Below are 16,011 nucleotides of genomic sequence, written 5' to 3'. Positions count from 1 at the left end.
TGTTTACCTACTGAGCCAGGTCGCTTCTTTCCAGGGGTACTTAAAGGACTGGATGCATTTATTTCTTCTTTCAAAAGGAAAACTGTTCATTGCGAAACACCTGTAAGGTGCGAAACTTTATCGACGATTCGATTGATAGAATCTTGAGGGTTTTCTCGGAGTCGAGAATAAACATTTAATATGTTTCTGCATACTGCACTTTTTGTTGGTTTCACTCGTCTTAAAGGTGTGCACAGCGTAGTCGGTGTTAACACTTTCTATTTTTCAGACATTTTAGAAGTGAATAAAAATGACGAATCGAATAAATATTCAACAATCAAAACTAATAACTACTAATGTGATTAATAGTATCAAAAATATCAGCTGGTAAAAAAGCGAGAATTAAAAAGTACGAAAGATGATAACGGTTGCGAACTGAATGAAGCTGAGTTGGCGGAGACGTAAAAGAAAAGCGCGCCAAATATTTGACCTTGAAGACCGGTTCTAGCCAAAGTGGAATTCATTATGTCAATCTTTTAGTTTTATTCGTTCGCTTTATTTACAAAATACTTAACAGATAAGCACTTCTAACTTGAGAATAATTTTAAATACATACTGATAAAAAAAGGATTTCTGTAATTTATGATATTATTTGATAAATTTCCGCTCATTTTAACTATTATAAAGTCGGAATTGATGGAGAACTCTTTCCCAACGCGGAGCGTCACATTTTCTACCTTTTACAATACTGCCAAGTTAGGGTGAAACAGAGTATAGACAAAAGTCTACACTCCTCTCCGGAAGTTGTTATCTGGCTTATGATGTTACCACCACAATATCTCCTGCTAATTGGCATCTTTTCAGCTGGTGTTTTAAACGAATAATGACCTGTTTCTCGCCAAGCACGAAAATATCATGTCAATCTTCCTAAAATTAGTCTTAAATTATTACAAAATATGGTAACTAATGATTTTTTATTCCTTGCATTATCTGTGTTTTGGCAGAATACATTGAAATGCGATAAATCGACGTAAATGAAATTGTAGCAAATTTTTACATTGTAGCAAAACATTCCAATGTGTTGCCATTTCGAGTATATAATTAACAAAGCTCTGTAACGCAAATACAAGAATACATTATTATTTCAAGTAAAGTAATTAATATTTCTTCCTTTAATTCTTTTCATAGAGAAGTGGTAAATTCCAACACCATGAATTTCTTAATTCTTTTAATCTAACAATGGCTGGTTTTTTTTTTACAGACATTGGCGGTAAAATTAATTTTGTCAAATTTTGCTCACTTCATTTTTGAGGTGTCAGTTCTTTTCGCTTTCACTTTGTTACTTCGAATTTTCAAAAAGCACCTGCAATTAAAAAAGAAAAATAATTTATACTAGTATTTTAGTATATTTCCTTTTCTTCCTTGTTTGTTGTCTAAAAGGATATGAGGCTGTAAGCGTCATACAGTGGTTTCTCATGCAGTGAATGCTTATTGAACGATTAACTTTGTCCTTAATGAATATAATTTTTTATATTGTACGTTGACTTTCAAGTATGGATCCAATCCTCGAAGCGACATTAATAGAAATGATGAATGTTGTTCGCTCTGATTATGAAAGACAAAAGAAATGTAAGAAGCTTTTGATAAAATTGCTAATCAATAGTTTTGCATCTTTATGTTAATATATATTTATATCATCGTTATGCAGCTTAAAGTGACCTAGTTAAAAGAAAAATTTGATTAAGTTTTTTTTCTCTTCTATTTTATTTTAAAATGTAATCTTTATTGCTTGAAAGAATAAATCATATCAGCAGTATTCAATATATTCTGCACCTATATTAGTATACATAATATATATATTTTTTTGTTGTAGAGTTGATATTTTTAAAAATACAGGAACATGATAACTGATTTAGTTTTTGACTTGGCCACATTTAGCTATGTATTTTTAATAATTCGTTTTTTTTGTTGCAAATATTAATTATTGTTAGACAATATATAGTAAAATTTAATACTTAGACACTAAAATCTATATTTCTCTGAGTTTTTTCTCTTTTAATAAATTCTTTGTAAATTAAAATTATTATTCAATGTACTCATTCTGTTAACAGTTAGTATTTGTTGTCATAGTTATGCTGTAAACTTTATGCAGCAAAAAATTTATTTTTAAACAGATTATAGTTAAAAAATTGATTTTTTAAAATTTATAACAGATAATCTGTGCTTATTCTAGAATAACTATTCTTTATTGGTATCTATGTTTTTATTTATTTGTTTACTTGTTTCATAGAGTTCAAAATTTATTTAAATACAAGTTTAATGTTGTGATTCTTTAATAGATTTCTTTCCTCAATAATTAATATCTATTTACCTCTTAATTATTTAGTGAACTTTATGTCAATACATAAAATCTCTTGTGTATTAATAATATTTAAATATATATGATGAAAAATAATTTTAGAAGGTACTTTAGGATTATCCTCTCAACCTGTCAATGATCATGAAAATGCGCCAATCCTCGCGAAATGTGTCAAAGGATTGGCAAAAATGTCTGAATCCTTTGGTGCCATCATAATGAAAAGTTATATTATTGGCGATAATATCGGGTTTGGCAAAAATGGTTGACGGGATAATCCCAAAGAACCTTTTAGAGATACAGTCAGTAACGCATATTTGCAGTTGGATTCTTTATTAATCATTTTTAATAAAGTTTATCATGGTTGTATTTAGAAATTATTAAAATGTATCCTTTTATTGTTAACATTTTAAACTTAATACATACATACATCCTAATTAAATGCAGATAAGTTAAAACTGAATATTACTGATTAGATGCATTATGGTATGAGCTTCTGCTGTTTTAATTAGAAATTCAAATATTATTAAGGCACTAATTACATTCTTGTGACAAAATGAATAGAATAAAAATGAAAATTTTAACACATAATTTAATTTTTATTTTATTTTGTTTATTATTTTTTTTTATTAAAAATGCGAGAAAATCTTCCAATCTAAACATTTCTTTTTACCATTTTAAAAATCTGAGGATTAAATTCTGGCATTGTTACATACTGATATTTGTTTATTTGCTGACTATAAAATAGTTAACAATTATTGGAAAATATTCCATTTTTTAAAAGAATGAATGTGTTGGAAAATAATTCTTATGTGCTGATACAAATTTTGTTTTTACTGTTACTAGATACATTTCCTGCCAGGTAACAGTTCTAAATTAAAATAAATGTTAAATACTTTTTTTAAAAAATTATTTACTTTAGAATTAATGTCCATAAAATGACTAAACTAGCATTAATTCTCAAATTATAAAACTAAAGAATAAGTATTTATATTTATCTGGAAATCCATTCTTTTTACCAACTATCTATTATACATTTGTATTAGATGATGACAAACAAATTTCAATGAAATTCTAACATCTTTACTATTTGAAACATTAGCTATACTTAAAATATCTCTGAAACAAAATCACATATTATAATTTAATGCTTATGTTTAAAATGAAATTCCATGTAATTTCATGAAAAATTCATATGAGCCTCAAAATTTTCCATCTTATTGAATTTTTTATTAGTATTTGAAATAATACTAATAAAAAATGAAATATAAAAATTCCAACCTATCAAGGTTTGAATTACAAAAACCTCAATATGACATTTAAGGTTATGACATTGTATCTGCTACCATTTAATCTCAGATTTGTTATAGGAAGTATTGATATGTTAACCATTAAGAATATTTGCATACTTTACAAACCGTCTTCTGTAATTTGTAACCAATTTTATAGTCACGGCCATTGTAGTGTAATGCAATTAATTGACCTAGAATAAGAGTTTACCTTGGAAACACGTTATTGAAGGATGACTTGGAAGCTGTACTAAATACCATTGAAGAGCAATCTGCAAAACATTTTATCTGCAATTAACAGTCGCAGAGCAGTGTAGGTAATTTTGAATGCAAAAGTTGAAGTAAAGGATGATCAAATATGATCACCCTATATGTCAGGTAGGTATGAGAAAATGTAAAAGTTGCTGTTTATTAGTTCTTTGAGAGACAATAGTAGCTCATTAACTTGAAAATTAGTTTTTTTTTCTGAAAACAAATATTTTTATCTGAATAATTCATATAATGAAAGAAATTAAAACAAAATTAAAAAGGAAATTTTCTTTGTATGAATACTTGAGTGAAACATTAAAAAAAAAATTTAAGGGATTTGGAATGGGAGGATAAATCATGGACAACCTTGATAGGAACATAAAGATGTTTTTATCAGGTGATTCTATATTTTTATATACTGCTGAAGAGGGAGGAGGTGAGAAAGAAAGAAACTATGACAACATTAGCTAGCTTGACACTAGAAAATGAAATCCTGTTCTTAAGAATTAAATTCTTCCAATGATGTTTTATGTTTTTAAGTTTTGTGCCCAAACTAAATGTTAGTAATTTATTTTCCATTGTTTATTTTTCAATATTGTTATTATTTATTACAAATATATTATAAATTTATTTAAGAACTTGATTTTGTAATAATCTTGTTTTTACTTATGTAGCTGAATAAATTATTTATAACATTTCCTCCCCCCCCCCTTTTTTTTTACCATTGATCCTTATTCTAATTTCATATTTAGTTCTGATTATGCTCAACCCAGCCAGATGGAGCTTCTTTTAATAATCAACTTATTTTTACCATTGTGTTAAAAACTTGTTTTATATGCTTTTTGTCACTTTTAATTTGTTGATAGTTTTTTTTTTTGGTGTTTTAAAAATAAATAAATGTGACATCATTTAAATATTGTGATATATTTCAATCGTATTTCAAACATTTTTTGGGGGTTGCAGATTTTATGTCTTATAAAAATGCTATGGGCTAAAAAAAATTATTATTATAATTAGGCAAGTAAGCTAAGATAGAAAACTATTTATTTAAACGAAGTGAATTTCTTAACATAGTAATTTTTTCTTTCTTATCTATTTTAGTGTCTGATGGAACACTGTCAATGTAAGTAATGTATTTGTTCTTTTTTTTTTTTTTTTTTTTTTCTTTTCTTAATGGAAGGCATTTAAAATATATGCATTAATGATATTTATCTATAATTTTACTTATTGATCATTAAAATTTTCAAAATGCACTTGAGCACTGTTCAGAAATCAAATACTAATTATGTTCAACTAATTATCAAAAAAATATCTAAATATAAGGTTTTAAATTTATTGCAAGATTTAATTTGACTCTTCCTAAAAGTACTTATGTTTTGGAACCACATTTTAATTTTTTTCTTAAGAGTAAAATATTGTATTTATTTTGTGTCTTTATTTATAGGAATTTATTAACGAGTATAATTAATTCTGGAATGTTTCTCATACTGTGAAGCACTGATTAAGTGAAAGAATTTTTTTCTGTAACAATCCATTTTAAATAGAACAATGTATCCCTTAACCCCTCAAATTTATGTGTTTTATAGTTTATAATACATACTTTATTTTGTAAGAAAATCATCTAAAGATATTTCTCTTTTGTTATATTTCAAAATTTGATGAAAAGTAGACTCAGCATTATTATTAAATGAATTTCTACAATGTGTAATTATTTCCTGATTAGGATGACATTTTTTAATGCAATAATTTCCCATGCTTTCAGTTTTTCCCTTATTTATCTTAGCTCTCTGATAAGGCTGTTATCTCTTCTTGTTCTGAACAAATTCTATCCACTTCTTTTTGTAGTGAGTTATTTTTTATGTTGTAGTATGCAGCTTCATAAATTCTTTAGTAGCTCTAGCTGTGTTCTTTTACCAGCTCATTGATGTCATTGTTATCTATCTTTAATCCCATAATCCTGGTCAGAGATACAATCTCTTCGATTAAAACTGCATAAGCACTTGCTCAAAATCCTCTAAGTTACATTCAACAATGTTATCCACCAAAGCTTCTTCCATGAAAATATAAGGATTCTTTTAAAACAAGTCCTCAACACAGAATGAATCCCGAGATATACATCAATATATCATACATTAATCCTGTAAGTGACATTAGAATGCCATTCTTCATCACATTGCTCATTTAGTCATTTTTTAAAAAAATATTTTGTTTTACTGATTATGCAAATCACTCATAAGGAGAAGTGTTCATTAAATGAAGTATGACTTTATGTGAGAGATATAAAAATTGATTGAGATGTAGACATCAGACAAGGTTGTGATCATTATCACATACTAAATTCTATTTATTTTAAGCCTTGACATATCGTTAGAAATATGTGAAAGTTTAAGAAAGTTTTTTTCCTGCAAGAAATATTTGGAATAAGTTTAATGGCATGGACATGATTGAAAATGTTGCATTTAAAGTTGCATGTGAGACGGTGTCACAATTCTTAAAACCTTTAAAGTGAGACCACTTTGCATTCTTTGTTAAATCAACAACTGTATTGATTTCTGAGAAGTTTGAGATTGCACAACTCCTTAGATGAAATAGAAACACTTTTACCTTTGAGTTAAAGATAATAGAATTTCTATTTGACTAGTTTTTTTTTTTTTAATTAAGTGCTATTAAAAATAATTTTTAAGAGTCTTGGATAAATTAATTATTAACTCATACAAACATATCCTACTAATTATAAACTGAATTCTCTTTAATATGAAATTAAATAGACCGAATAAAAAATAAGATATTTAAAATTAGAATGATTCTGAGAAAATAAGCACAATCTGTATAAGAATGGCTTTTGAAGTTGGGGAGCATTCCATATTTTTTTCCCACTTTAGTTGAGTGGATTGTGGTTTTGCATGACTAGAGAACTCCGTCAGTTTTAACCAGCATTATTCAGAATTGGTAGACCTGTATGTGTTTTTGCAATATATTGCTTGCTGTGGTTTGGTCTGTATATTGTTTTTTTTAGGTTTGTTGCAATTGGAACATAAATTGGCCAGTTGCAGCCGAAGAACCTCCGAGAAAGCATTCTGCTACTTCTCCCTCATTTACTGGTGCTAAAATCACCCTAATATTTCATATGATATCTAGTTATTCTTAGATCACTTAGATCATCAGAAGCTGTTGCAATTTTCCTTAATGACAAACTCTTGACTTGGCTATTTACTTTAGACTAAATAGAATATATCACATCACATAAAACTGAAAAGTTTTAATCAGTGATGACATCACAATGTAATTATTTTTGAAAACTTAGTACATCAGGAAATTACTATTGTTGCTTAGTAAATATATTGATTATTTATTAATATTTGTTTTTAGAATATTAAATATTTCTGTTAAATAGGTAAAACTCGGGATAGGTGCATTTTAATGCCTAAAATTGAATTTAATATCCCACTACATTTTTGCTACCCATTTTATAAAATTATGTCACATTCAAATGTAATCTATATACTCTTTGAAATTTTTATTATTTCCATAAAGGCATAATATTAGATACTTTTTAAATCACTTTTTTTATATTTTGTAATAGTGAAAATATTTAAAGATAAATGATTTGGTTTAAGCATTTTTTGCTACTTGATGTAAATATTCTTTTTGTGAGATATATGCTGATTTTTCATTTTTATATACTAAAAAGGATTAGAAAAATCATATCAGCTTATTATTTTAGCATTTAAATGATAATAAATTTCGTTTTTTTTTCTGCTCTAGGTTATCATTTCTATTTGATTTTACTGCAGTTCAAGCTTTAGATTTAATTGATCATCGATGTGTATCGCACATTACTTCACCAAGTGGTCGAGAACTATACAAAGTACAAAAAAATACCACAGAATTTCATATTTGTTTGAAAAATAGTAACTATTGTACATGTCCATCATTTGTATTTCATGGTAAGTATTTTTGATTGCATTTGTACTGAATTCTTTTAGAAATATCATAAAAGGTAAATACAAAATAATTAACAAAGTTTCTTAAATCAAATCAGTTACTTCAAACAGAGTGTTATAATGTTCATTAGTGTCCAAACTTTATTCATGACGTTAAATAAACAAATTACAAATAAGTCTTAACTTTATCAATTGATTTTTATGCTGATTCTGTTTCAGTCCATGATCTGAAATTATCATTTTTAATTCGTTTGGAGTAATAAACATCATGTTTTCAGTGTTTTAATTAAAAATATATTCCTGGGGAATAAATTTTATTGTATATTTAGTGGAAGGAACTTAGTGCCTCTTTACTTCTTCTCTTCTTTACATCTAGATAGATTAATAGATTTGAATATAAATTCATTAAAAGTTTAATTATTTTGTCATAAATTTCATCATTCTTGAAAATAGTTATTTATATTTTCTGCAAAAATAAGAACTGCATAAATAATATCAAAAATTTCGATATTATTTAATTATATGATTTTATTTAAAAATATATAATTAAAATCTACATGTAATCTGGCATGTTATCTACCAAACATGCTGCTTGTTAAAATTTATTTGTCTCATCATTATTCAAAGATTTTTTCAAAGCTTTTATCATCTTGAATCATGATTATTAAAGGGAACCTACATTTCTAATAGAATAATAAAAAAAAAAAATTATTGATTAAAAATTTGAGGAATTTATTGATTTATAAGCAAAACCACCAGAAATAAAAACTTTATTACCATTCTATTTTTATTTTTTGATCCAGCAATAAAAAATAAGTCACCCTTTTTATTTGGTATTTTATTATTATAATTAGCTATTTGATAATCATATTTTTATTATTGAGTTCAATTTTTCCTTAAATTTTTGCCTATGCGGGAAAAAAATCATTTTGTACACGTAGCTACTTAAAAATTGACTTTTTTTTTCAGATATATTATCATTAAAACTAATAAAATATTTTTATTACATTTGTTTCACTTTTCATTTGCTTTAAATATGTTAATTTTAGGCATTTCATACATTGCTTTTAGAATTAATAGTTTCACAATTTTTTTTTGAAAGTATTATTTTTTTAATTTCTTATGTTCTTTCTTTAAAAAGTTAAAATTTTTTCCTTAATTATGTAAAAATTTTTTTATTTGGATTCTTTTGAACTAGTATTTTATTTTAATGTGGAATTTCTTCAATGATTTTGATAATTTTGTATTTTTTTTACAGTTTTAAAAAAAGATCAGTTAATGGTAAGTTTCTAATACTTATAGTTTTGAGAGGATTTTAATATTATTCAATCTTTAATATTATTTAGCCATTATTAACTGACTCCCATTTTATAGATTTCAAATTCATTATTGAAAAGACCACTGTATTATTCTTAATTGATCATCCAAAATCAAACCAAATGTAATCCAACTTAAAATGCAATTATTAATTCTTAGAAGAATAAGGCATTGCATTTTTTCTTCATTGTTTTTCTAAAACTGTATCACGAAATTGGAGAGAGTTTATTTGGATATTATTTCCATATTGCAAAACTACTTCCATTAAGGCACAGTATCATTGATTTGATGTATATATATATATCTGCAATATTAGATTTATTTTTATTAAATCAATTCTGATTTTATTTAAAATAATTAGTTGTCTTTACATTTTTCTTTGACTCTTCATGTGAAACAATAGCTGATTTTATTTAGCTGAATTTCCTGATTAAAGTAAATATTCTACAGCATTTGTAAATTTGCTGTAAAGTTTCAATACATTTGGAAAACCTCTTTGTGTGTTTATTAATTAAGTTTATATTGTGTCACAAATAAATCTATGATTCATATAGGGGGAGGTTATTTTATAAGTTCTTCAAGTGATATTCTCAAATAAGTGAGAGACTTTGATTTGTTACAGTAAACTTGCTCTTAAATATGAAGGGAAATGCTATTTACAGAGATTATTCACCAATGTTAAGAAGGTTTTTGATTCATGTTTTACAACAAATGTCAGCAAAAAGATTTTCTTGTATTCATAATGTAATTTGCACTAAGACATTTAATTTATGTTACTATAGCTTTGTCATTGTGAGTTTTTTGTTTTATTTTTCCTAGTATTTTGCTCTTTCCTTAAATTAAAACAAAATCAAGCCATTGATAAATGAATAATTAATTTTAAAAACTGCTGTAAATATCATATGAAGTCAATAAATAATGACTATAAAATGTAAAAGATGAAGAGGAGCTCATTTTCCATATCAGTCACTCCTAAGATGGAGTATTTTGTATCTCATTTTCTTTGAAGTTTTTGTTGTTTATTTCTTTCAGTCTATTTCATAATGTATTATTTTGATGTTTTTTGCAACAACATCATTGCAAATTTATAAATTTGCTTACATTAAATAATGAATTTAAAGAAGATTCTAAGCCGTGTTAAAGAAATTATACCAAGATCATTGCCTCCTTTATAAATTATTGAAATTTTAGCAGCTCATGTGGTAGAATTGATGATAAAAATAGTAGAAGTCATTTGAGTATATCTCAAGTAGGAGATAGGGAAGAAGTACTGCAACTGCAAAATGATCAATTACCTAATTTTTTGACGAAAATAATCTTCAATACAACTCATTAGTTGAAAAATTTCCTGCAGTTGTATTGCTGTAAGTTTTTAAAATGGCATACATTGAGTATGTGATATTTATTCTAAATCTGTTTGCATACATTGAGTATGTGATATTTATTATAAATATGTTGCTGTGCTAAGATTAAACCATATTTAAAACCTTTTTTAATTCAGTAGATGTCCCAATTTTTTGCCATTGGTTTGATTTTAGAAAATAAAGAAAATATTGAGCTACAGAAACTGTTGGTCATTCTCCCCTCCCCCCCTTTTTTTTGACTAATACCATAAAAAATTATCTTTGATTCTATTGAATTTGTATCAATGTTTAATACAAAAGAAGGAACTTTACAAGGTATGTCAGATTACTGAGAACAAAAGAATGTTCACTTTTCTGTATGGAAATATATATGATTTCTTACAATACAAAAAATCATATTTGAAAATTTCATTCAGCTGAAATTTCCTAATTGGTGCCATTACATGTAACCAAGAATACTAAGTCACCAATATCATCTTGCTTTTTTGCATTGGTGCCTTGGAATTCTTTGGTGCTGTACAGTGGATTTCAAGCCAATGGAATTTTTGATATATGAACTTTTTGTATTGTGAGCTACAATATACATATATCGAAATAATTTGTTCCCAAATCTTTGAGTATCTTTTTATGATCTGAACAACCTTTTGCTTGTGATAAGGTGAAAGCTATTTCACAAATTAATAAAATATTTGGAGAGGTAAGTTTTTTTATTTTAAATTCTGAAATTTTCAGTTGATGTTATCTGTGAAAATATTATTTGAAATAAAAGGATTTAGCATAAAAGCAAGTAGTTCATGTTTTGATCATATGTAATCCTGTATGTATAAAAGTATTGGAATGAAAAGGAAATGATAAATATGTTATACTAGTGCAAAAGCTACGGGATCTTAAAATTAGGGCTTTTATGCATTGTTTTGGAATTGGAAGTTGGCACAAGAACAAAACCTGGCCATGCTGTGCCAAATATATGGTAAATACATGGGTACATGATAACATAAAATTGTGGTGAAAAATTTTAAATTGCAATGCTTTAATTATACAAAAATGGTTAAGGTAGTTATAAATAAGTGATGCACAGTAAAATCTATCATATATAATGTAAAAATACCAATAAGCTGCAATAAACAAAAGATATAAGGGTGAGGATCCCCCCCCCCCACTGTATTGTTAAAAAATAAAACTGTTGCATTAAAACTGTATGAAAAATTATGTTGGTAGTAAAGAACTGGGCATTAATTTGAAATGTGTAGAACTGAATAGGATGTTTGGCATGAGCTACATATGGATACATTTTCACCAAAAAGTGCTTACGTGTAAATGTCGAACATGACTCAGTATAATGTCATTTCTCTGAACTGAAAACCAGACCATCTGCTAAATATAGGTTTTAAGGATAATTAATTTATTTCTTTCATAATTTTTTTACAGTTTCCTTATTTTATAATTATACTTCCTTATATAAGATTTAACATTAGTCTGCTCGTTAAAAAATCTAATGCAGATTTAGCAGTAGAATCTTATATGCTTTGTTTTGAACATCTAAAACTCAACTTTTCTCCAATAACTCCTTCAACTACTATTGTTTAAATACAAACATGTTATCTAAATTTTTGACTAATGTCAGTTGTAAGTTTCAAAAGAATTTAAAAAAATTGGATAATAGGTGTACAAAATTAAACAGAATTGTGAAAAAATATAACTTTTTCTTATCAAGAAAAACAACTTCCATGAGTTTAATTTCCATAAAAGGTGCAATTTCTTCTTATCTAAAAATTGATGTGTAAAAAGTAGTGATTAAATTTACTTCATGCAAATGTATCTTTTGAAGTGCTAAAAAATGAATTTTAAATGTTGCTAATACAACTATTTAATTTGATAAATTTTGCACAAAATGTTTTATTGAATATATATTTTTTATATGAATTTGGTATTTTAATATATAATTTAATTTATCTTGAAATGAAGGAAGCATATAAAATATGACCTGATTAATCAGTGTATCATTTCTGTTATTTCAAAATGTCATATTTCCAAAACCACATATGGTAAAAAATGAAATTTTGATGTAACATTTGGAACCACGGTGACATAAGACATCAATGTGACATAAGACATCAATGTGACATAAGACATTGGTGATAACAATCAATTATCACATAAACAATTTGAGAGAAATTATAGCTAACCTATACAAATATTTTTTATCAATAAAATGTTATAGAAAAATTGGCATGCAGTATGCTGTTAATCTTTGAAAATTCTGTGAAAACTTTTGATATCATATTTTAAATAATTTGGTTGTTTATAATGAGTTTAAGTTTTTATTGATATTTGCCCTTGGAACAATGAATTGCAATGTTTGCAAACTTTAAAATGGATTTCTCCAATATTTGACATCATCATGTCATAGACAGTGATTACATTTCATAGTTTTTAAGTATTTTTGTCATTTTTTTCCTATATGTATGTATTTTAATGACCATTTCTCAACCTAGTCATATATGTGATAATAAATCTAGATTTATTACTTTGAAAAAGTAATGAATAACTCATATTCAATGTGTAGTGTTTTGCTAGAAATAAACAAAAACTAATCAAATTTTTTGAAGGATATTATTTAAACTTTTGCTATTTTGTAACACATTGCATATAAGTATATTTTGCTGTGGATTTATGCATGTATCAGGTGTTTTTTCCCACAAATACTATAAATACATACTTTTACATTACTCATGCTTTAGTGACTGACTGCAAAGAACATGTTTCCCACTTGCTAGTAGTTTTTTAATATGGTGGTATTTTTGATTGGCATTCTTTCTTTACCTTGGTGTAAAAATCATTAAATACAAAATGAACCAATTGATACAATCAAACCATACTAACTAAACATAAAAATGTCCATAAAAGTTTAAATTAGTAGTTCAAAAATTAATGTCATCCCTCCCTAGGTTTGAAATTGGTTTTATATTCATACAAGAATAAAGCTACACATGATAGTATCTTGTAACATAGAATTAAGAATGAGATATCTTAATTTAGGATAATTTAATTCCTATCATTGATATTTAATATGATAGGAATGAAATTATCATATTAAATATCAATGTGCTGCTATTTAATTTATCATTCATAATAGAGGTAATTTCTATTGCAAGCCTAGTTTAGGATTTTGTCATTTATTGTCTTTAAATGATTATTCTTTGAATTGATATACATATTCATTTAACATTCAAAAGTGGTGACTGAAAAGTTGTCATATTTTTTTAACATGTTTAAAATTATAATTAAATAACTTTTATTCTAAATAAAATCAATTTTTTGGGCACTCTTAGACTAGTAGGCTACAGCCCAATTAGTGATTGGACGAATTCACTGCTTATTATCATGCTTTAAGAAAGAAATAGCATTTTTAATTCATAAATGGAGACAGGAATCAAAACAACTCCACATTGTTCATTAACTTTGATTATAGGTATTTGTTGTTATTTATGGAGTCATTGACTCCATGTCTTTGAAACTGCTTTTAATTTGAATAATGCAAAAAGAATAAAGAAAATTCTTATAAAGAATATTCTTAAAAAATTATTTTAAAATATTGTATTCTTTATTATTTTTTTTATTAAATTCTAACAGTTAATAAAATCAGTGTAATTCCATAATATCTAATCAAAGTAAATACTGATTAAAAGATTGTTTAAGTTTTTCTTATAACATTTTTCCATCATTTAATATTATAAAATGTAACACTTTTAATATTTTTGATAACTGCATGATTTCCAGAATGTATTGTGTTTCCAAAATAAATTCCAATGGTGTTTACAAAAGACAAAAAGGAAAAATAACAATGACTCCATGTGTCTGCCAGCATGGGGAAATTCGCATCTCCAGTTATGAGTTGGGATGTATTTTCTCTCTCTCTCTCTCTCTTTTTTTTTTTTTTTTTTGTTCTTTAATACTTGTGCTTCTTTAAATCTTGAAAATTTTATGAAATATTTTACTGTTAGATTGCAATTTAGGTAAACATTATTTTATTTTGTTAAAACAACAACTTTGTCACTATATTTCTTTCTTTTCTTTTCTTTTCTAGTGCAAACATAAATTGGCTGTTATGTTAAGTATAGCTATGAATCTGTGTAAGGAAGTGCAATACGCAGATGAAACTGTTACTTTAATGCTAATGGGAGAAAACAGCTGAGCCTGATATTTTTTAATGTTATTGTCTTTCATTTTATTCAATGTTTAATAAATTTTGTATTTTAACTATATATGGCAAATGTTTTTTGTTGTAAAATTAAGGCTTCCTTGAAAAGTTTTGTTGAATATTGAGAAACCTCAATCATGCTATAAATGAGTGGATTACTCTAAATTCAAATTATTCAGCGCACTCAATAGAAGGTGGTATACCCAAAATTCGAAACGATGACTAATGAAACGTCATTAAAAAGATAAAATTGATATGCAAAGAATGGAATATTGGAACCATAAAAGGGACAATTTCAGTTTTGAATGCTAGTTGTGAATATACAATATGTATAATATCTTTCTACAGCACAAAGGTTAGTACTGTAGGAACAGGTTGAGAGTAACGCAAGTCATTGGGGTTCACACGTAACTAAATATTATAAATAATTGTTCATGTTTGTTTTTGTAGTAATTGCAGCAAAAATATTTTGTGTTAAATGAAACTGTTTTTCTGCTGTTGCATCTGGCAACGAGGATTATGTTGTAAAAATAAATAGAACGAGTGAGATGCTCGCTGTTATTTGGAATTGACGTAGTCTGTGTTTTGATTTTAATTTCTTTAAAACACTTTCAGTCGTTGGTGGTAATATCCTAAAATAAGAAATGTTTTATTTTATGTATCGAGCGTTTACAATCTGCACTTTAAAACGCAGAGTCATACGCCGATAAAGTGGTGACCCTGAAACAGAACTGCAGTGGCGACCGGCGAAAAGAAGAACCGAAACTAAGTGCAACGGATACTGCATCTAATGGTGAAGTAGTCGAGGTTAGTGTAAAAATTCCTCCATTTTGGACAGAAAAGCCAGAAATTTGGTTTTACCAAGTGGAGGCGCAATTTTCCATTAGTGGTATTAAATCAGAGGAAACCAAATTTCATTATCTAATTGCGCAGATGGAACCAAGATTTGTTGAAAATTTATGGGATATAGTAACATATTCTAATGAAAATAAATATACCACTGCGAAGGAGCGATTGCTGAACACCTTTAAAGAAAGCGAAAATAGACGTATTCAGCGTCTCGTGTCAGAAATGAAGTTAGGCGATTTACGGCCAACTCAACTACTTCAAAAAAATGCGTAGTTTGGCGACAGATGGGATTTCGGATAATGTGTTGAAAGCTATTTCTTCAAAAAATGCCGGATTCCACCCGAAATATAATAATCGTCAGCAATGAAGATATCCGGAAACTTGCCGAAATGGCTGACCGTATTGTAGAAATGCATCCAAATCGGGAATTATATGCTACATCTAGAGGTGTATACAGCAGGAT

The 16,011-nt window shown here is 26.8% G+C and overlaps 1 protein-coding gene across 2 annotated transcripts; it reads left to right on the top strand.

Annotated features, from left to right (window-relative positions):
- The first annotated feature begins 945 nt into the window (after positions 1 to 945).
- Positions 946 to 14,761, top strand: LOC129969710 (zinc finger SWIM domain-containing protein 7-like). Of its 2 annotated transcripts, none has more exons than XM_056084407.1 (5): positions 946 to 1,127; positions 4,975 to 4,996; positions 7,639 to 7,820; positions 9,076 to 9,098; positions 14,586 to 14,761. In XM_056084407.1, coding segments are annotated over exons 1-5 (336 nt in total). In that variant the 5' UTR covers positions 946 to 1,126; the 3' UTR covers positions 14,694 to 14,761. The 2 variants fall into 2 exon arrangements, with proteins under 2 accessions (XP_055940382.1, XP_055940381.1); XM_056084406.1 differs by lacking the exon at positions 946 to 1,127 and adding an exon at positions 1,289 to 1,608.
- Positions 14,762 to 16,011: the final 1,250 nt, after the last annotated feature.

This window comes from Argiope bruennichi, chromosome 5, assembly GCF_947563725.1.
Source record: "Argiope bruennichi chromosome 5, qqArgBrue1.1, whole genome shotgun sequence".
Taxonomy (NCBI): domain Eukaryota; kingdom Metazoa; phylum Arthropoda; class Arachnida; order Araneae; family Araneidae; genus Argiope; species Argiope bruennichi.
Note: the sequence above shows the minus strand (reverse complement) of the source record. Positions and strands in the feature narration are given on the sequence as shown.